The sequence below is a fragment of the Elgaria multicarinata genome, chromosome 11 (assembly GCF_023053635.1).
Source record: "Elgaria multicarinata webbii isolate HBS135686 ecotype San Diego chromosome 11, rElgMul1.1.pri, whole genome shotgun sequence".
NCBI lineage: Eukaryota > Metazoa > Chordata > Lepidosauria > Squamata > Anguidae > Elgaria > Elgaria multicarinata.
Window position 1 is genome coordinate 46763080 of NC_086181.1, and position 22068 is coordinate 46785147.

General features: G+C 52.2%; 1 protein-coding gene across 1 annotated transcript; it reads right to left on the reverse strand.

Annotated features, from left to right (window-relative positions):
* Positions 1–494: 494 nt before the first annotated feature.
* Positions 495–20727, reverse strand: PLSCR3 (phospholipid scramblase 3). Its single transcript, XM_063138656.1, has 8 exons — positions 20639–20727; positions 15979–16084; positions 11089–11363; positions 7574–7616; positions 4667–4887; positions 3879–4040; positions 2757–2918; positions 495–1174 (listed from the first exon to the last, which is right to left on the reverse strand). The coding sequence occupies exons 2-8, from the start codon at positions 15989–15991 to the stop codon at positions 1112–1114; spliced, it is 939 nt and encodes a 312-aa protein (XP_062994726.1). The 5' UTR covers positions 15992–16084; positions 20639–20727; the 3' UTR covers positions 495–1111.
* Positions 20728–22068: the final 1341 nt, after the last annotated feature.

Sequence of the window (22068 nt, forward strand, 5' to 3'; positions counted from 1 at the left end):
TGCTCCTTTGCACTCACACACGCACGGTTTAAGGGGGACGCTCGCTCCTGGCCTCAGCGTCCCCTCAAAGCAGACTTCCCCAATTTGGCGCCTTCTAGACGTTCTGGACTACAGCTTCCATCAGCCCCAGCCAGTGTAGCCAAGGACAGGGATTATAGAAGGTGTAGTTCTAGACTTCTGGAACTCAAAGGCGCGGAGACGGCTGCTGTCGAAACATTTGCCAGGGAGATGAAAGCCGGCCCGGTGCGATCGCAGACCTGGGTCCCGATCCAGGCCCTGCCGCACACACATGGATTCACGTTCCAGGCAGCCTTCCCTGACACCCGCAAACGTCTTCCCCAGGGGTGGATTCACAACTTAGAATGGACAAGATGGACTTGCACGGTAGAGGTTGGTGGGTCCCATGTCGGTGGGGCGTTGAATCCGCTCCGGGTTTCTGTCAGAACTCTGAAGAACTTCCTTCAGAGTTCTGACGGAAACCCAGAGCGGATTCAACGCCCCACTGACATGGGACCAACCAAGCTCCATAGGACTTGCGCAAACGTTTCAGCGCAGCGGCTCCTTCCGACTCGCCATGGGGCAGCTCTAACGACACAAAGAGCAGACTGTCGGCAGCCCGGAGCCCGCCAAGGAGGTGCTGATATAGCAATCGTGGGGTGGGGAGGCGAGGGAACGCTAAACGCAACGTGTAATAGGAGACAAGCAAATCTGGTGCACGAGGCCTGTGCAGGAGCCCGTCCTCCCGGGTAAGTCGCATGAGCGCGGGCTGTCGTATAAAGCTCGAGGCAGGAAAAATAAAACATCTTGGACCCCCGAAACCTTTCCCTCACTTTCTCAAGCAGTTGTGGTCCTGGCCCCCTTGGCCAGGGTCCACAGATAAGTAGCTACAGAACCAGCACCTGGTATGTTTTTAAGCCAGCCATCGCACTGCAAATCCTCCTTTGAATCCACATGCAGGACAGACAAAAAGGGGACACCCGTGTGCACGCGCACACACACGCAAAGACACCGTCGTGAGTCACTTCTTTGCTTACGCTCACAGCCCTTCTCGTCAGAACTGGGGAAGGGTCCGTCGGGGGGTGGGGGGGAGGAACCTTGACCTGAGTTTCTTCTAGCTCGTGATGACCGAACTCCTCTGTCCAACTTCTCCCGTCTTTTCGAAAAACATGAAATCCTGCAGGTGAAGAGGGGACAAGCATGAAGTCCCTGCGCCATCTCCCAAGAGATACTCGTTGCTAGTCCCTTAATTGCAACCTTTGTGCAATTAAAAAAAATCCAAGCATGTTCTGCATCGTGCTTCTCTAACCTAGTGGCTTCCGGATGGGTTGGACTACAACTCCCACACTCCTCAGCTGGCTGAGGAGTGTGGGAGTTGTTGTCCAACATATCTAGAGGGTTCTAGGTTAAGAACTTAAGAATAGCCCTGATGCTGGATCACACCAAGGGTCCATCTAGTTCAGCACTCTGTTTATTTATTTATTGCATTTATATACCAAATTTATTGCATTTATACGCCTGCCCAAGACTTGAGATCTGTTGGAGGAGCCCTTCTCCGCATCCCACCAGCACAACACATGTGCGATGATGGGACAAGGGAGAGGGCCTTCTCTGTGGTGGCACCCTGTCTGTGGAATGCTCTCCCCTGGGAGGAGAGCATCAAGTCCAACCCCCTGCTTAGTGCCGGAATCCATGCTAAAGCATCCCTGACAGGTGGTTGTCCAGCTGCCTCTTGAAGGCCTCTAGGGTGGGAGAGCCCACAACCTCCCTAGGTAACGGATTCCATTGTCGCACTGCTCTAACAGTCTCCCCTCCATCTTCTCTTCTCCAGGCTAAACGTGTCCAGTTCCTTCAGTCTCTCTCTATAGCCCTTTGTTTCCAGACCCCTGATCATCCTGGTTGCCCTCCTCTGAACACGCTCCGGCTTGTCTGCGTCTTTCTTGAATAGTGGAGCCCAGAACTGGACGTAACAGTTTTACTGCTTTTAAATTATATATTGTTTTAACTTGGTTCATGGTTTAATTTGTTTCTAGCTGTGTATGTTTATTGTTTTATACTGTATGCTTTTATCTGTACGCCGCCCTGAGATCTTATTGATATAGGGTGGGATACAAATGTTTTAAATAAATAAATAAATAAAGCCACCCCATAGCTGAGGCTCTCTGGGCGGTTTACAAAAGTTAAAAACAGTAAACGTTAAAAACAAATATACAAAATCTAAAAACACAAGAAGCATAAAAACAACAGTATCCTTGTAAAAACAGCTATTCTGGGGTCAGTTAGAAACACACAAACTCCGCCCATGTTGTGAACTGCCTGAGAGAAGAGAAAGGTCTTAACCTGGTGTCGAAAAGGTAACAATGTTAGTGGATACTGTGGGATACTGTTGTCATAGTGGCCAACCAGCTATAGATGAGAAGCCCACACGCAGGACATGGGTGCAACAGCACCCTCCCACCCATGTTCCCCAGCAACTGGTGCACACAGGTTTACTGCCTCCGATACTGGAGGTTGGACTTAGCCATCAGGGCTAGTAGCCATGGACAGCCTTCTCCTCCAGGAATTTATCCAACCCCCTTTTAAAGCCATCCACATGGGTGGCCATCACCACATCTTGTGGTAGTGAACTTCATTAGGTTGGAGAAGGCTCTTCCGCACCCTCAGTTCCCCTTGCCCAAACCCACTCCTTCTTCTGACTTCCGTCGAGGACAGCAGCAGCCCCCGTGAGGAGAGACGCCCTTTGTGGAGCCCAAACTCACAATGAGGAAACATGCCCCCAGCAGCACCGCCTTGATCTTCACGTCAAGGTCCATGGGGAACTGGATCCCAAAGTTGTCTGTGTCGGTGAAGACTTCCCTGAGAAGTCCGCTCCACTGCTTACTGATCCGCCCAACGCCCCGGGACTCGTCGCGCGTCTTCACCTGCAGGGAGAGATTTGGGCAGGTGGTCAGTGACTGACCTTCAGCACAGGGAACGGCCACACAGGCCAACGCGGGTAGTGGCCGTACAAAGAGCGGCCCTAGAGACCCACTGCCGAGTCCCAGGGACGGACCCCACGTGCAAGCGTCTCCGAGTCCCAGAAAACAAGAGTCTTCGCCTTTTGTTTCAAGGAAAGGCCCTCGAGACAGACACACTCTCCGAAAGAGGAGCTGTCTTAGAATCATAGAATCATAGAATTTGTGTATCTAGGGTGTATCAAACCTAGGGTGTATCATAGAATACACCCTAGATTTGTATAAAGGCAGTACGATACTGGTCGTTTTATTCTCAATTCCTTTTCTTATCATGCCTAACATGGGTGGCTATAGGGACTGTTATGCTGAGCGCTCACATTTCCGCATTGACCACTACACCACTGGAAAGAAATTGCCACATCTGGCCCTGCTCCCCCTGGGTTGGAAGAAGGGGTTTCAGGTGATCAATCAGAATCACGCTCCAGCTTGTCTGCATCCTTCTTGAATTGTGGAGCCCAAAACTGGACGCAATACTCTAGATGAGGCCTAACCAGGGCCGAATAGAGAGGAACCAGGACCTCACGTGATTTGGAAGCTATACTTCTATTAATGCAGCCCAAAATAGCATTGGCCTTTCTTGCAGCCATATCGCACTGTTGGCTCCTATTCAGCTTGTGATCTACAACAATTTTCGTTTGTAGTATTGCTGAGCCAAGAATCCCCCATCTTGTAACTGTGCCTTTGGTTTCTATTTCCTAGATGTAGAACTTGGCATTTATCCCTGTAAAATTTCATCCTGTTGTTTTCAGCCCAGCGCTCCAGCCTATCAAGATCACGTTGAAGTTTGTTTCTGTCTTCCCGGGTATTGGCTATCCCACCCAGTTTTGTGCCTCCTTCCGCTTGGGGTCTCCCGCCAGCCCCTCGCACCTCAAAGTTGACGTCCCCGCCGCAGCTGCAGGCAAAGCAGGGCCCCAAAACGCGCAGCACCGTCTCCCTCTCGACATTCTGGATGGAGAATCTGGGCGTGAAGGGGTGCCAGGTCTGCTGCACGTAGCCGATGGTGGTGCCAGGGGGGCACTGGACCTCTAGCTGCGGGAAGAAGAGAGCGGGTCTCGCACGTGAAAAAGTCGCTTGCTGCCCCCTGCCCCCGGGGCCTGTTTGCTTGAGGACAGCTTTCCTGGCGCTTCCCCCACGCCCAATACGACAGCAGCAGAAAGGGAAAGACCCAACAAAGTCTTAAGGCAGGACAGAAACAGAGAACACTGGAGCAGGATCCACACTTCTGCTTTAAAGCACTTTAAAGCGCTTTCTAACAGTTTTGAAAACTGTTGGGGCCCAGGACGCATGCCAGATACAGCGGTCAAAACAGTTATAAAGCGCTATAAAGTAGGGCTGTGCTCTGCTTCGCTTCAGAGCGTAGAAGCAATAGCGAGGCGGCCTGATTCGCCTCCGACAAAGGCAGAGCTGGCTGGGGCATTCTGGGAGTTGCAGTCCAACACATCTGGAGCGCTCCAGGTTGAGGAAGGCTGTGCTAGAGGATACTGGGAGATGTAGGACTTCCCCCCCCCCGCCCACCAGCGGAATTCGGCCCTCGGGCTGCAAGAGGTTCCACACCGCTAGAAATGGTGTCCAGCGCTAAATTTCGTGGGCAGAGTGAAGGCCGTTTGGCCGGCGGAAGCCCCAGCGGGGCGGAGACAAGAAAAGCTGCCCCTCACCTCCTGCAGACAGCAAGGGAACCAGCAACTGACGCACTTCAGGGGGCGGACCATGCGCAGGACTTCGCGCCCCGTGGGGTCCTCCAGCCGCATGGAGAAGCGGCGCAAGGAGCCGCAGCAGTTGCGCGTGCAGCAGTCGTTCCGCTCCTCCGCGTGGAAGACGGGCTGGCCGAGGGTGTTGCGCACTTCATAGTGGTTGTTGCCCTCGAAGCCGATGAAAGCTGGGGAGGAAAGCGGAGGGCCGGTGGAGTCACCCCGGTGGCGCAAGGGGCCTGCGAGCAAACAGGGCGGACGGAGGCCTCCTCCGGCAGCATCGGCAGCAACCGCCACAGACATTCCAGCCTCGGCAGCGGAACAATCATGGCCGCCTTGCGCATCACACAACGGTAGGCTGACCTTATGGAAAGGAGGACCGGGCTCCTGTATCTTTAACAGTTGCACAGAAAAGGGGATTTCAGCAGTTGTCCTTTGTATGCATGAAGCACCTGGTGAAATGCCCTCTTCATCACAACAGTTCAAGCTGCAGGAGCCCTGCCCTCTTTTGTATCTGGTCACTCTAGTATAGTTCCTGCAGCTTTAACTGTTGTGATGAAGAGGGGATTTCACCAGGTGCTGCATGCAGGCAAATGACACCTGCTGAAATTCCCTTTTCTATACAACTGTTAAAGATACAGGAGCCCTGTCCTCCTTTCCATAGGGTCACCCTAGACAACGGCAAATACGGCCACTCAACTGCCCTGGCTGCCTTTCAGCGTCACCAGCGGACAGCCTTCAGTCTCTGAGGAGAATTGGAACGGCTGACCCAATAATAATAAATAAGGCTGCTTTGAAGAGAGCGATTTAGTTATGTTAGGTCAAAAGTCTCACAATATTTATTTACTTGTTAAGTTTGTATCCTGCCTTTCCCACCGCAACTAGTGCTCAAGATATCTAACAATGACAAAATACAATAAAGCAAAACCTTAAAGCGAATCAATTAAACACACATTAATACAAATAAAAAATAAACTGCAGCCACCAGTTAAAACCCATTTTAGCAAAACTGAAGTCAGCTTAAAGGCCCAAAGCCTGTCTAAATATAAATGTCTTCTCTGCCGAAGGAGGACAGGAATTAGACTAGTCTCACTTGGCAGCAAGTCCCAAAACCTGGGAGCAGCCACCAAGAAGGCCCCGTCTTGCACGGATAGTGGGGCAGAGAAAGGTTCTTCCTGAGGATATTAAAACCTGGGCAGGCTTGAACAGGAGAATGTGGCCTTTCAAATAACCTGGTCCCAAGACATGTGGGGCTTTGTGAGTCATAACCAGCACTTTCAATTGAGCTCATAAGCAGGCTGGTAACCAGCGAAGCTGTTATAACCAGGGAGACACGGGCTTGTTGCAACAGACCCTGGTCCATACTCTGGCCACTGCATTCCGGACGAGTTGAAATTTCTGAACAGTTTTCAAAGGCAGCCCCACGCAGAAGGCATTGCAGCAGTCCAAACGGGATATAACTATGTGTGCAACCATGGCCAGATGAGAAATCTCTCGGAATGGGCCCAGTTGCCGCACCGGTCTCAGCTGTGCAAATGCACTCTTGGCCACCCCTGGGACCTGGCCTCCAAAGCTGTTTTTAAATGGAGGTTGCCTTTGTATGTTGACTGCTTTTTTTTGTTCTTAAAGTTTGTATATCGATTTTTAATGTTTAATGTTTTAATGTAAACTGCCCAGAGAGCTTCGGCTATGGGGTGGTCTGGAAACAAAGCCCTATGAGGAGAGACTGAAAGAACTAGGCGTGTTTAGCCTGGAAAAGAGAGGGGTGAGGGGAGACATGAGAGCACTCCTCAAATACTTGAAAGGTTGTCACACAGAGGAGGGCCAGGATCTCTTCTCGATCCTCCCAGAGTGCAGGACACGGAATAACGGGCTCAAGTGAAAGGAAGCCAGATTCCGGCTGGGCATCAGGAAAAACTTCCTGACTGTTAGAGCAGTACGACAATGGAACCAGTGACCTAGGGAGGTTGTGGGCTCTCCCACACTAGAGGCCTTCAAGAGGCAGCTGGACAACCATCTGTCAGGGATGCTTTAAGGTGGATTTCTGCATGGAGCAGGGGGTTGGACTCCATGGCTTTAGAGGCCCCTTCCAACTCTGCTATTCTATGATTCTGTAATTCTATGAAATGTAATAAATAAATAAATAAATAAAATCCAGGTTCAGGGCCGAGTTCAAGAGTAGACTCAAACTGTGGGCATGATTCTTCAGGGGGAGTGTAACCCTATCAAGCAAAGGGTGGGTCCCTATTCCCTGACCTGCCTTTTGTCTGACCAGGAGCACCTCTGTCTTGTCTCGATTAAATTTCCTTCATCCTGCCCCTTACCAACAGCTGACACTGATTGAGAAACAGGAACAGCTTCCTTGGATTTCGATGGAATGGGGTTTCATCAGCATACTGGTGTCACCAAACCCTCAAATTCCAGACAGTCTCGCCCAGTGGTTTCATACATTTGTTTAAATAGCACGGGAGACAAAATGGCACCCTGAGGGACGTCACAAGCCAGCAGCCATGCTATCAAACAAGGGTGCCCCAGAGTCACCGTCTGAAACTGCCCCTTCAAGAAGGACTGGAGCCACTGTAAAGCAGGCCCTGCAAGTCCCATCCCAGAAAAGCAGTCTAGAGGGATATCACGGCTAATGGTGCGCAAGGCCTTTCAGAGATTTAGCAGTACTGACAGGAACACGTTCCCCTCCCGGTTCAGTTCTCAGCGAAAGTCGTCCACCCAGGCACCCAAGCAAGCAGTGCGATACTTGCGCTAGAGGAAGAATGGAAATAGTTTTAAGTGCACAACACCATTGGTCCCTCTGTACGAAAGGGGGCTGTTGGCTAGAAAAAGCCCCATGTGCACGCCGTTCTGTCGTCTCTCTCTTACCTTCTACCAGCTCCACTTTCTGGTGTATCAAAATTTGGTCGATCTGAAAATCAGAGAGAGAGAATAGAGACAGCATTACAAAAAAACCCAACACCCCACTACACATCGATCCAGACATGTGTTAAATAGCACCGATGCAAACTAAAGGCAAACGCTGGAAAAAGCAAATTCTGAAATAGATTCAAGGCCAAAGCACTCTGGCGACTGTGCCGTCAGGAGCACTGTTGGATCCAGGCTGTGGACAAAAAGCAGTTTGTACATCTAAGACCGTCTTCCTCAAGCTGACATCCTTTAGGTGTGTTGGCAACCAGGATGATCAGGGGCCTGGAAACAAAGCCCTATGAGGAGAGACTGAAAGAACTGGGCATGTTTAGCCTGGAGAAGAGAAGGTTGAGGGGAGACATGATAGCACTCTTCAAATACTTGAAAGGTTGTCACCCAGAGGAGGGCCAGGATCTCTTCTCGATCCTCCCAGAGTGCAGGACACGGAATAACGGGCTCAAGTTAAAGGAAGCCAGATTCCAGCTGGACATCAGGAAAAACTCCCTGACTGTTAGAGCAGTACGACAATGGAATCAGTGACCTAGGGAGGTTGTGGGCTCTCCCACCCTAGAGGCCTTCAAGAGGCAGCTGGACAACCATCTGTCAGGGATGCTTTAGGGAGGATTCCTGCACTGAGCAGGGGGTTGGACTGGATGGCCTTATAGGCCCCTTCCAACTCTACTATTCTATGACTACAGCTCCCATCATCCCCAGGCATGTAATCCAACACACCTGTAGTCCAACACACCTAGGGGATGTGAGCTTGAGGAAGGCTGTTCTAAGAACAGGGAGAAGGCCAGGCTCCCATAGAACCTCCCCGGCAGTTCTCCATTTGGGAGATCCAGCACCAGACACCCACACCCCCTTTGCTTCAGCATGCCGGGGGGGGGGGGGGGGGGCGGCCAACAGTCTCAGGAACATGCCTAAACTGCCCCTCCCTCAAAGGAGGGTGTGGTCTCTTTCGTCTCCCCCACCCGGATTATCTTAATCCCTTTTGTACAGGCAACACTACAATGGCAGGCAACACACCTTGCGGCAGCCGCATCCAGGAAGGTTAAGTTTCTGCCTGATCACTGAAATTAAGTTTCTGCCTGATCACTGAAATGAAAATGCTGGTTGGCTGCAAAGGCTCAGGGGCCCGGGGCGTGGGGGGAGAATGAGAGGAGAGGGTGGGCCAACCATTTCTATAAACCACTCAGGACTGAATTGCTGTCCATTCTGGGGATTTCACCAACGAAACTACCGAAGCGGTGAACCTAAGAACCGACGTAAGCATTAAAGGCGAGGAGTGCCCCAATTTCGCAGGGCCACCCAGGGGATTTATAGGGCCCACGGATGTCCGCTGAGAAAGACATTGCTCAAAACCGTGATCTTCCAGCCCCTGGGCTACAGTTTTCACAAGCCACATCCTGACCAGCGGCCGTGCGCTACGCAGCACCGCAGGGCAAGCACAAGGTTTCACTTATCACAGCTTTTTGCTTAGTAGCAGGATATCCATTATTTTTCTCTTTAAACGCCTCTCCCGACAGGAAACTCCCTGTACACTGCACTCAACATCTAAGGTCCTCCTCTGAGTGCCTACTCCGAGGGAAGCTTGGAGGATGGCAACAAGGGAGAGGGCCTTTTCGGTGGTGGCCCCCCGACTGTGGAATGATCTCCCTGATGAGGCTCGCCTGGCACCAATGCTGCTATCTTTCAGGCGCCAGGTCAAGACTTTCCTCTTCTCCCAGGCATTTAACGGCATTGAACAACGCTAAGTTCGTTTTTTAATGGACCCCCAGAACTGTTGTTTTTAAATGGATGCTGCTGTTTTTATACTGTTGTTTTTTATGTCTCTGATGGTGTTTAAATTTTGTATACTTTTAATGTTTACTATTTTTAGCTTTTGTGAACCGCCCAGAGAGCTTCGGCTGTGGGGCGGTATATAAATGTAATAAAGAAAGAAAGAAAATTAAGGGAAAAAAGTTATAAATAAAAAAAGCTATCCAGCTGACCTCTTACAGCTTACGACTTTATATTATTATTATTATTATTATTATTATTATTATTATTATTATTATTATAATATAGTGCTTAATGTGTTTACAGTATTTGATGTGTGATGTGCTTGGTAGCATTGCCTCAAGGTAAAGCGGTGCTCCAGGGTTTTTACCTAGCGCAGAAGTCATCAAAATGGAAATTGAAAAAGATACGTTCTTTAAAGCTAACTGGAGGAAGATTTTTGTTGTTGTTGTTGTTGTTGTTATTATTATTATTATTATTATTATTATTATTATTATTATTAATTGCATTAATATACAGCCCCATAGCCGAAGCTCTCTGGGCGGTTCACCTAAGATAAAAACATTTAAAAACAATATACAAAAATTAAAAACCACAACGCCATGCAAAATTCACATACATTTAAAACCACTATATCAACTTCGGAAGCTGCAGCTCGTGCAAAATGCAGCGGCCAGATTGATTTCGGGAACCAGAAGCTTCGACCATACAACACCTGCTCTGGTCTGCTTGCACGGGCTGCCTGTATGTTTCCGAGCCCAATTCAAGGTGCTGGTTTTGACCTATAAAGCCTTACAAGGCTTGGGACCACAATACCTGATGGAACGCCTCTCCTGACGTGAATATACCCGGTCACTACGTTCAACATCTAAGGTCCTCCTCCGGGTGCCTACTCCGAGAGACGCTTGGAGTGTGGCAACGAGGGACAGGGCCTTTTCAGTGGTGGCCCCCAGACTCTGGAACGATCTCCCTGACGAGGGTTGCCTGGCGCCAACGCTGCTATCTTTCCAGTGCCAGGTTAAGACTTTCCTCTTTGCCCAGGCATATGGCAGCACATCTTTATCACCCACGTGTTTAGGTTTTTTTAACGGTTTTTAATGCTTTATGTGTGTACGTTCTGTGTTTTAAAATTTTAAATTTTGTACACTTGTTTTTAATCTCAATTTTAGAATTTCGGTAAACCGCCCAGAGAGCTCTGGCTATGGGGGCGGTATATAAGTGTAATAAATAAATAAATAAATAAACTAACTAACTTTAAAAACAATGAGCCAAAAAGAACAGACCCAGGCTCGTTACATATTGCTAAATGCCTGGGAGAAGAGAAAAGTCTTGACCTGGCGCCGAAAAGATGACAATGTCGGCGCCAGGCGGGCCTCGTCAGGGAGATTGTTCCACAGTTGGGGGGCCACCACAGAGAAGGCCCTCTCTCTTGTCGCCACCCCCCCAAGCACCCAAACAACCGGTAAATTACGGACACTTGCTTTTTTTTTTTTTTACTTTGAGCCTACCCAGTCAATGAATCTCAGCCTAAGGAGCTGGATTATGTGCGCTACCTTGGGTTCTTTGCAAGAAAGGAAAATTCAGGATATAAACGTAATCAATAAAATAAAAACTGGTGATGTCGGGGATTAAAACGGAAACCGTCCGCCTGCAAAGCGAACGCTCTACCTCTGAGCAAAGCGAGGCCTTACCTGTGCAAGGTACTCCAAGCCAGGAGGGATGTTGGTGGCCACGGGTATGTAGGGGGTGACGGCAGCATGGGGGTCCGGAGCTTGGTGGTGGTGAGGGGTCGCTGCGTGCTCTCGATAGCCACGGGGTGGAGGCTGGGGGGGAATGATTTGCCCTGCCCCAGGGCTGGTGGGTGGGTAGACACTGAAACCTGGGCTGGGAGCAGAGGGGACCGGGTGGGGTTGGGACACCGGGTACGGGGGAGAAACAGGATAGCCTGGCTGTGGAGCGTGGTAACCTATAGGTACAGAGAGAGAGAGACAGAAAATAAGAGGGTGGTTAAAACTCATCTATAAATCAGCCTTGCCCAAGCTGGCTCCCTGCAGATGCGTTGGACTACAACCCCCAGAATCCCCCAGCCAGCAGAGCTGGCTGGGGGATTCTGGGAGTTGCAGTCCAACGCATCTGGAGGGAAACAGGTTGGCTGAGACAGCCCTAAATCCTAAAATTGTTCCTGCAACTTTAAAAAGAGAATGCAATTCTTTTCCACCCACCCCGCCCATAAAGAGAGGAAACCTGGGGGTTGTGGTTTCCAAAGCAGGAGGTGTTAAAAGCCAGCGTCTCCCTGCCGCCCCCCCCCCAAAAGACAAGGCGTGCCTATTTGAAAGCCGCCCCCCCCGCCGAAATGTCTCCCTGCCGCACCCCCCAAAAGACAAGGCGTGCCTATTTGAAAGCCGCCCCCCCCCCCCTGTCGAAATGTGAGATAAAGGATGATAAAGGACGTTGGACAGCCATCTGGGGGCTCCCGGTACGGAAGGATGGAGGAACGGAGAAACGCTGCAGATCACAGAATCATAGAAGGGGCCTGCAAGGCCATCAAGTCCAACCCCCTGCACAATGCAGGAATCATGAGTTCGAAGAGACTGTGAAAGGAGGAGGAAAGGACGGTCCCCGTGTGAGTAAAGCAGAAAAACAACAAAAAGGAAATTGCAAATGGAAACAAGGGAGGAGTGGAAAAGGAGAAAGCGGGGGGGGGGGGCGGTTTCCGTGAGATTAGATGGGGGTTTTTTTAAAGGGAAAAGAAAAAAAGGCCAGGTGGGTACATGGCGGATCCAGAAGCAATGGCTATTGAGCATGGGAGATGAATGGGAGCCCAGGGGTGGCGCACCTCCAAATATGGGGGTGGGGGCGGGGGGGGACACTGCAGGGGGTGATGAGTGAAAGAGAAAGTAAACAGATTGAAAAAGTGCTTTATTTTCTGAACCAAAGGTGCCCGGAGTCCAAGCTGGCTTCATCTCTACCACCTCTGGACCAAAGGAAGCCCTCCTCCCTGGTCCCAGAGAGCGGGGGGCTGACTGAAGCTACTGAGCAAAAGAAAAGTGCGCTTTGCACATGCTCAGGAGATGTTGCTTTTTATTTTTATTTCCTTCATTCATCCCAAGGCTAAGCTGAGAAGAAGGCAGGAGAACAAGGGGCGAGTGTGAGGCAGCCTTCCCCTAACCTGGGTTGGATTCCAACCCCCATCATCCCCAGCCAGCTGGCTGGAGGCCATGGGAGTTACATCTGGAAGGCATTAGGCTGGGGAAGGAGGGCAAACTCAGACTAGACGGAAAGGGTCAAGTGAGGTAAAGGGGTAAAGAGGGACAAGAGAAAGGGAAGAGGGGGCAAATGGAAGCCAAGAGATGTTGGGAGAGCGGGGGCGGGGGAGGATAAAGGAGAAGGGAAATGGGAGGGGGAGAAACCAAGGGAACGGCAGCCCCCTGCCCAAAACAGAGAGCCAGACTGGGGCCACCGGCTGCTCATAGGTGTGCTGAACAGTAGGCAGGGAGGACAGGGAAAGTGACTCAGCATCCATGCGCCCCGGCTGCATTCCAGCTGAGCCCCGTCACAAAGGGCCCTGCCCTGCCTGGGGGGAGCATCGCAGCGGGGGCACCGGCTAGAGATGCCACAGGGAAGCTGGGTTGGGCTGCGAAACGCCTCTTTCACGCTCTGCTTTCCAGGCAGCCGTGGCGAAGGAGGGACAAGCCAACCGTGTGACGGGGCAGAGGCCGGCTTCAGGCGGTGTCGGCTCTAAGTTCTTTGTAACTGGTTTTCCCCCCCCCCCACCCCACCCACCCCCGCCCACCGGCAGCACACCCACTGCCCGTCGTTTGCATTCCAAGACAGAAAACGGAGGCAGCAGAGAAGCGCTCACAAACGCAGGCTTCCATCCATCAAAATGACGGATGGGAGACACAGGCCGGGAGACAGGACCAGGGAGGGGGGGGGAACACATTTCTACGGCGTCTGGAGCCGCGGCAGCATCAATATTATAGAAATATCAGCAGCGAGACGGATATGCCGACAGGCGAGAGGACGGAGATAAAGCGAGAGAGCGCAAACAGCGATCGATGATGCACAGGCCGTGGCCTCCCTGGGAAACTGACACGCAACGGTCCACCTAAGCCTCCGCATTTATTCCCCGCAGCCGTTCACTTGGGAGCGAACGGGGCGGCTGAGAGACCTCCAGGGAGTCAACTGGATCCCCTTCTAAAGTCGTCTAAGCGGATGGTCCCTCGCCACATCTTGAGGCTGGCTCCATAAATTCTGCCCTTCTCCGCATCCCACCAATGCAACGTATACGTTATGATGGGACAAGGGAGAGGGCCTTCTCTGTGGTGGCCCCCCCACTGTGGAATGCCCTCCCCTTGGAGGCCCGATTGGCGCCGACATTGATTGCATTTCGACGCCAAGTAAAAACATGGCTTTTAAACAAAGCCTTTGATGGTTAAACTCACTGGCACATTGTTTTAACTGTATCTATTGCTTTTAAATTATATATTGTTTTAACTTGGATTATGGTTTAATTTGTTTTTAACTGTGTATATTTATTGTTTTATACTGTATGTTTTTATCTGTACGCCGCCCTGAGATCTTAGTGACATAGGGCAGGATATAAATATTTTAAATAAATAAATAAATAAATATTATTGCATTTATATCCCGCCTTTTTTCCTCCAAGGAACCCAAGGCGGCGTACATCCTCCTCCTCATTTCATCCTCACAACAACAATCTTGTGAGGTAGGCTGGGCTGAGAGTCTGTGACTGGCCCAAAGTCACCCAGTGGGTTTCCACAGCCGAGGGGACTAGAACCCGGATCTCCCAACTCCCAATCTGACACTTTAGCCACTACACCACACTAATTCCCATAAATTAAGTCAGCATTGCATTAAAATGGGCATTCCTGGATCTGCCCCTTGATTTTCCACGCCAGCCTGGCACCCTCCGGATGAGTTGGCCCACACCTCCCAGAGGGATTCTGGGAGCTGTAGTCCGACACATCTGGAGGGCACCAGGTTGGGGAAGGCTGCCCTAAATGCTGAAGAGCCTCCCCCAACCAACACATCTGGAAGGTACCAGATTGGGGAAAGGAGTGGTTTATAAACCTTCACCACACACGCCTCCCATCATTACCAGGTTGTTTTTCTCTAAAGAAAAAAAGCCCCAATTTTTTAAAAGCTATTCCTCAGGGGAACCATGCTCCACACACACAGCCCTCCAGTCCAGTTTGGGGTCGGTGCGGCCTGTGCAATGTTTAAAAATGCACCCATTGGAAGCTGCCTTACACCAGGGCCGGCGCTACCATAGAGGCCACTCAGGCAGCTGCCTAGAGCGCCGAGGTAAGGGGGGCGCCGAACGCGGCTCTGAGAGGGCGGCTTCCAAGCACACCGTTCCGAAGCCGCCCACCCACCCACCCGCCCCAGCATCCTGGCTTCGCTTCGGCTGGGCAACCCCCCCAGCCGAAGCAAAGCCCACCCCCACCCCCCCCAGCGTTCTGGCTTCGCTTCGGCTGGGTACCCAGCCAAAGCGAAGCCAGAACGCTGGGGTGGGGGGACCGGCTTTGGAACGGCGCGCCCGGAAGTTGCTCTTCCACAGCGGCTCTGAGAGGGCGGCTTCTAGGCACACCGTTCTGAAGCCACCCACCCGCCAGCCCCAGCGTCCTGGCTTCGTTTCGGCTGGGTACCCACCCAGCCGAAGTGAAGCAAAGCCACGCCCGCACCCCCACTCCAGCGTCCTGGCTTCACTTCGGCTGGGCGGGCGAGATGGCGCCCTGCGCCTAGGTACGCTGGGGTGGGTGGGTGAAAGCAGCTCACCTGCCTAGGGCGCAAAACAGTCTGGCACCAGCCCTGCCTTACACAGAGCCAGAACGTGAAACCACTGAGCGCAACGCTGCCTAATCCGTGGCGTTTCCTCTTTGGCCTTGGCGTGCCTTCCCCACTGCCAATCCATCTGGCCGTCCCGAAACATTTCCCCTCCACTTGCCTTGCCAGACAGAAAGCTGCCTTTGCAGCTGAGAGGCCGGCTTAGCCAAGGCTTAGCCATGGAGTTGGCACCTTCTAACGCTCTGCCTAAGCAAGCCTGGAGGGCGGCGAAAGGGGTGGGAACCGAAGGCCCCATGCAAAATTAATGGCGTCCCAGAGGGCCGTAGTTCGATCTGGCCCGCTGTACGAAACCTCGAGTCCTCTTGCGTCTCGTAGAGAATGAATCAACTCTGCACCATCTCAGGCAGAACAGAGGCGGTGAGCTTCTATATATATATATACGTCAGTTGCTGGGGAACATGGGTAGGAGGGTGCCGTTGCACCGTGTCCTGCTTGTGGGTTCCTGGTCGACAGGTAGACCGCCTGGACCCTTGGTCTGATCCAGCACGGCTCTTCTTACGTTCTTAGATGGTTAACTTTGGCACGGTTGAATTGGATTTAAATATTGTAATGCATCGGATGCCTCCCCCACCCGCCCACCCACCCCAAAATATCTGTGTAAATGGCTACACAAGTAGAAAAATACTGCTTCGTTCCCTCCCCACTTTTCCTCCTTAATTTGGAAGCGTAATGGTGAGCTACAAGGTGGGGATAAGAGACGGGGGACATACCTGGAGCCGCCATGATGTCTCTGCCTTCAGGGGTGCAGGGTGGGGGTAACCCCAGGCCCGGTGACTTTCTGATCCGCACTAGCTACCTCCTGCCATCCGTGGGTCCCTGCAAAGGGGGGAAGAGGATGGTATCATTTGGGGATGAAAGGTTTTCTTGGCATCCAGATAAGCACAGCAACACAGAGATATCTGGGTAAATCTTAGAACCCGAAACAGGGCACCGAAGGCGGTTGAGAATCACTTTTTTCACTATCCTGATTGCACAATCCACTTGCTATGCGTTCTCCTTTGCATGCGCACCCCCGCTCACTGGGTAGTTGCCATTTTTCACAAATATGTTTATTGTAAAACCAACAACAACAAGAGATCATTCTCTTAAGACAATGGGTATAATCCCTTTGTCTCCTGCGCATGGTGCAGTGAAATGAGCGGGAGATGGTCTTGCACATCTCCCGTTCATTTCAATGCGCCATGCACAGGAGAACGTCCTGCTGGGAATTGTCTTGACTCACTGTTGCACCTGCTGCACAAGACAACCTGGCAGCCCTCTTAGAATCGAACACACTTCTTCTACGATTTCTGCTGAACCAAACTTTTTCTCGGGTTTTTCCTCACAATGCCATCAGGGGCCTGTCAGCAAGAAACCAAGATCAAAATGTATCTGCCCAGCAAAAAAACACACACCCAGAAACCCAGACTGAAACCAAAAATAGAAAACCAAGCACACTTTCCATCTCTGTTTCATGGGTTTGGTTGGTGAGGTTTGAACTGAAGGACAAGCACAAAGCAGGAGCCGTGCAAGAGAAAATGTGGCAACCCCAGAGTCGCATCTGCACACGCGTCCATGCGCAGAGAACCAAATGTGCACATGCTGGAGTTAGAGAGAGCTTAAAGCAGATATACATAAATTGCAGCCAAACACTACGACCCCCAAAATGAGAAATTAAACCTAGTTACAGTCTCTCTCTCTCTCTCTCTCTCACATACACACACACACAGCAAAAAAGCAGACACCATTGACTGTACAATGGAACCAGTTGCCTGGTGAGGTTGTGGGCTCCTTCACCCTACCCGGTGCCTGTTTATACTTCCCTGTGCCTGTTTGCATTCTCTTTCCCTCCTTATTGTTTACTACAACTTTATTAGATTGTAAGCCTATGCGGCAGGGTCTTGCTATTTACTGTGTGGTCTGTGCAGCACCATGTACATCGATGGTGCTATATAAATAAATAAATAATAATAATAATAATAATAATAATAATAATAATAATAATAATAATCAAGAGGCAGCTGGACAACCATCTGTCAGGGATGCTTTAGGGTGGATTCCTGCATTGAGCAGGGGGTTGGACTGGATGGCCTTAGAGGCCCCTTCCAACTCTGCTATTCTATGATTCTATGACTGAACACACTCACAGGACATCGCAGCTGTGCAGAAACTGAATCTGGCTCAACAGCGCACAAAAACCTCCACGGAGTTTCTCAATCCCTCCCAGAACTGAAAACAGACACACCAGGACAAAGTGGTACATGCATGCACGCACACAGTCACAGGACACAAGGCGGAGAAATTTGGAGACATACATTTTAGAAGTTGCCAGGCCTTTTGGCCGCACATAGATTTGTGTAACTCGCACGCACACGAAGAGCTGCATGCAAAAGGCACACACCGGCATGTGCACGCACGCACACACACAAATGCAGCACCTGACACCCCCCTCCAAAAAGATCCAACCAGAACCATGCTTAGAAGACCAGCGGGTGATTCCTGCATTAATGCTTCCTCTGGTTCAATTCCAGAGTGCGGCGTTTCAGAAATGCCCCCCTTCTCCTGGCTAAGCAGTACACGTGATTCATGTGAAACTGGATCCCCCACCTCAAATCGACAGGGCCATGGCTGCCAAGTCCTACGCGAAGCTGGGAGGGGGAGGCCGAGGAGTGCACACAGCAGGACGGAATGAGGGCAAAGCAGAAGAGGCCACCCCCAAACACACCCTCACCCCACACCCTCTTCCTCCGGCAGGCCTCTTCCTGGCTTTGTGGCTGCTCTTGGTTTAGCTTACTAGACTTTTCTCCCTTCCCAGGGAACCCAGGACTTCTCACAGCCTTGGTCTAACCATTAGACCTCACTCTCCCCACACAGCCAGCTCCGGACTCCCTCGTCCCTCCCATCCCTTTACAAATTTGGCCTTTTCAAAACAAGCACAAAGTTTGCCTTTCTTCAGCAACACAAATGACTTTTTAAGTAAAAATAAAAACCCCAGCTCTTACTGAAAACCACATCGAAAGGCGGTGGCGGTGGGGGGGGTTGGGGGGGCAGCTTCTGGCACTGGCAGGGACAAGCACCAGCTAGGAGCTCTCTCCTCCACATGCGGGGGGGGGGGGGGAGGGAGGGAGGGGGGGGGAAACGGATCCAGACTTTCGCTCTGGAATGGAGATTGGCGATGGTGGGAGACCATTCGGATTTCCTTTTCCCACTGGGGCCTTCGACACCCCCCCCCAGACCACGTGGAACCCCCCACCCCGCCCCACCATGCCATGACCTTTGGGTCTGGGCTGGGTTCTGTGTGGGAAGAGAAATTCGGGCATCTCTCCAAGCAGCTGGCTGCAGCGATCTTTTTTCCACCCTTCTCATCTATTGTTTGTTTGCAATAATGTCACGGATTGCTTTAAAGGAAAAAAAAAACGACATGTGGTTAAGAGGGTCTTTTCTCCCTCGTAGGAGCTCTGCACTTCCCCTCGGGCAAAACGCAGGAGTCCAGGATCCTTTCACGCACACACACACACACACACACACGGAGGCTAAACCCAGGGATCGCAGCCCCCACCCCCCCTTTCCCCCAGCTCTAAGGAACAAACAGCACCCCATCTCCTGTTTAGTTCTCTCTGCGTTCCACACCCGCCATCACACTTGTGGCCCCTAACGCTACCAACGCAGCCCAAAGCAGAGGCTGGTGTTTACAACGGGGCTGTAAGCTCCTGGAGGGCAGAGACCTCCCCTCCATTTTGCTTCTCTAAACTACCATGCACACAAAGAATCAACAACAGCAACGATGCTAGCTTTCTGCAAGCCGATGCCTTCCTGAAACTTCCTGTTAGAGCAGTACGACAATGGAACCAGTTACCTAGGGAGGTTGTGGGCTCTCCCACCCTAGAGGCCTTCAAGAGGCAGCTGGACAACCACCTGTCAGGGATGCTTTAGGGTGGATTCCTGCATTGAGCAGGGGGTTGGACTGGATGGCCTTGTAGGCCCCTTCCAACTCTGCTATTCTATGATTCTATGATACATTGGACTACAATTCCCAGCATCCCCCAGGCGGTGCATGCTGAGTGGGGGATGCAGAGACCCAGCAAGGAGGGGGGAATAACTAAGTTAGACAGAAAAGTAAACTGAATGAGATGATGATGATGATGATGATGACGACGATGATGGAACTACAAAGAAGGTCAAACAAGTTTTCTAATTGGAGCAATTTAAGGTATTGGAGGAGTATGCAGACTTCTGGGTTTCACAGAACGCTTTGTCAGGCGGAATAGCTAATGATAAGAAATAGATGGGTGAATTGAACGCCGCACAGTATTGATAAGGAAGCCTGGATGACTGTGAAAAAGAGGAGGAAGAAGAGGAGGAAAGGAATAATACACAATCAGCAGTTTCTATTGCACTTTAAAGAGTTCAGAACACTTGATCTTCTTGCAATCCTTAAGTGACAGTGACAACAACAACAACCCTGTAGGGCAGGTCAGTCTGGGTTCAAAGGGGCTGGAAAGGAAAGGAAAACAAAGATCAGGAAGAGGAGCCGAAGGGGTGATGATGGGCGGACAAAGGACAGACCAAGGCGGCGCTTCGATGATGCAGCGCTGCTAACGAAACAACCAAAGGCAAATCCGAACCAGCGGGTGGGGTCTGGTGGCTGCTCCCCCCTCCGCGCAGAGGGTGCCCGCCTGGGGCTTGGAACCCCGCCGGGGCTGGGAGTGTTGGTAGCCCAGAAGCCCGCAGGCAAGGCGGCACCCTCCGCTGCTGCTTGCCAGCCCTCTGCAGAAGACCCCCCGCCCGCTCGCCCCTGGCCCGCCCAGCTTGCAGGAGGAAATTTATTTATATATATATATAGGGGGGTAAAATAGGGAGCCTCCGCCCCCCCCCCCAATTTGGGTTTATTTGCAAAGCGAGCAAATACAGACGCACCGGTCTAGATGGTTTCCTGAGCCAGCACGGGGGATGATGGGAGTTGCAGTCCAACAAATCTGGACCGTGCCCAGTTGGAGACGGCTGGCCTAGATATGTTTTCCAGATGTGTTGGACTACCACGCCCAGCTTTCCGCGGCCCTGGCCGTGCCTGTCTGGGGTTGATGGGAACTGAAGTCAGGTTGGGCGCCAGGTTGTCCCGAGGCGGTTAGAAAGGCAGCTGGTGCAAAAATCCCCCATCTATTCCACGCGGAGCTCATTCATCCAAGAGCAGCTAGCGCGCCCCACCCCCGGGAAGACTCCCCCCCCAAGGAACTTGATGGAGGGGGGGGAATTGGGGGATGCCCAACTTGCCCAGGGGATCTCTGCTTCTTTCCAAAGAGCCCGGGGGTGGTGGTGGTGGGGAGGAAACCGGGGAAGGACCCCCCCCCCATTGCTTGGGTATCTCTCACCTGCCCCCCCCCCCCGGGTTACCTTCACGCCCCGGAGCCTCCGAAGGAGCCGCAGCCGCGGAGGGAGGCGGAGAGAAATGAAGCCAAGAGGCCGCCAGGCCGGCGGGGAGGGAGGGGCCGCCCACTGGCCCTCCCCCGCGGGGGGGGGGCGGGCGGCATCATCCTCAGCCAGGCCTGGGGGGCGGGGAAGGGGGCGAGGCCCGCCCGCCCGCCTGGCAGGAACAGAAAGCGAAGCGCGGGGCGGCAGAAGCGGCGGCGCCGCCGGTCGTGTGAACGCGACGTGCCCGGGCTTGCCGTCCTTTGTTCTGCTTCGGGGACGGAGGAGGAGCAGGGCGCCGCGCGGCGGGGAGGGGAGGGGCCGCGCCCGAGTCCCGGTTAACCCCTTCGAGGGGGCTCCCGGCTGGACGCGGGCCCCTCCCCGAAAGGGCGCGCGCGGGTAACACGCGCGGGGCTCTTCCGCGGCCGCCGGCGGACCTGGGCACGTGGGAACGCTGCCCGGCGGCGCGGCTCTTCTGATGTTCTTCGGCTTTGGGGCAGCTGTGTGAACAACGGAGAGTGCTGGACTAGATGGACCCTGGGTCTGATCCGGCGTCCGGGCTCTTCCTACGTTCTGGAGACAAGGAAAAGAAGAAGAGGATGGAAAGCCTGACCTGGATTGGACCAGCACTTTCCGTGGGGATGTTTCACAGACACGTGTCTTCAGTAAGGCCCGTTTCCAAGGGACGCGTCAGGGCAAACCACTGGGCGGTTCACACGTGAAGTCGCCCCCGCGTGCCTTTTTCTACATCCCGCCTCACTAATAAATTCTATTCAGTTTGTACTCTGCAAGTGAAGATGCAGCTTTTCTGCTTGCTTCTACCCACAACCCCCCTCCACTGAAAAGACCCCCCCCCTTCTTTCTCCTCAGCCTTCCAGCATGATGGAACCCAGGTTCCACCACCCCTTGCCTGAGCTGAAACCCCGCCCCCCACCAGATGTCCAGAGCTCCTGGAGCATGTACAGAGTGACTTAACTTCCTAAGTAATCAGAGTGAGACAAAGTCCTGAGACTGTGGAGCGGGGTCTCCTGGTAGGTCTCTCTCTCTCTCTCTCTCTCTCACACACACACACACACACACACACACACATTTACTTTCTGGGTGTCCTAAAATGACTTCACTCCAACCCCCTCCTTGGTCTCCCAAGGTTAAAAATACCACCATTTATTTTTAGGCTCTGAGGCAACTTGGCAAAACTTTATCCCTTCATATTGCAGAAGCCCCTGGAGCAATGGGGGCGGGGGGGCGGGGGGAGGTGAGAATACATACACACATACATACATACGCACACACACACCCATAGCATAAAACCCCTGCAAACAGCCATTAATTTTTGTGAAACGCCCAGAGAGCTTCAGCTATTGGGTGATATAGAAATGAAATAAATTGATAATGCAAACAAGCATTCTCCAACC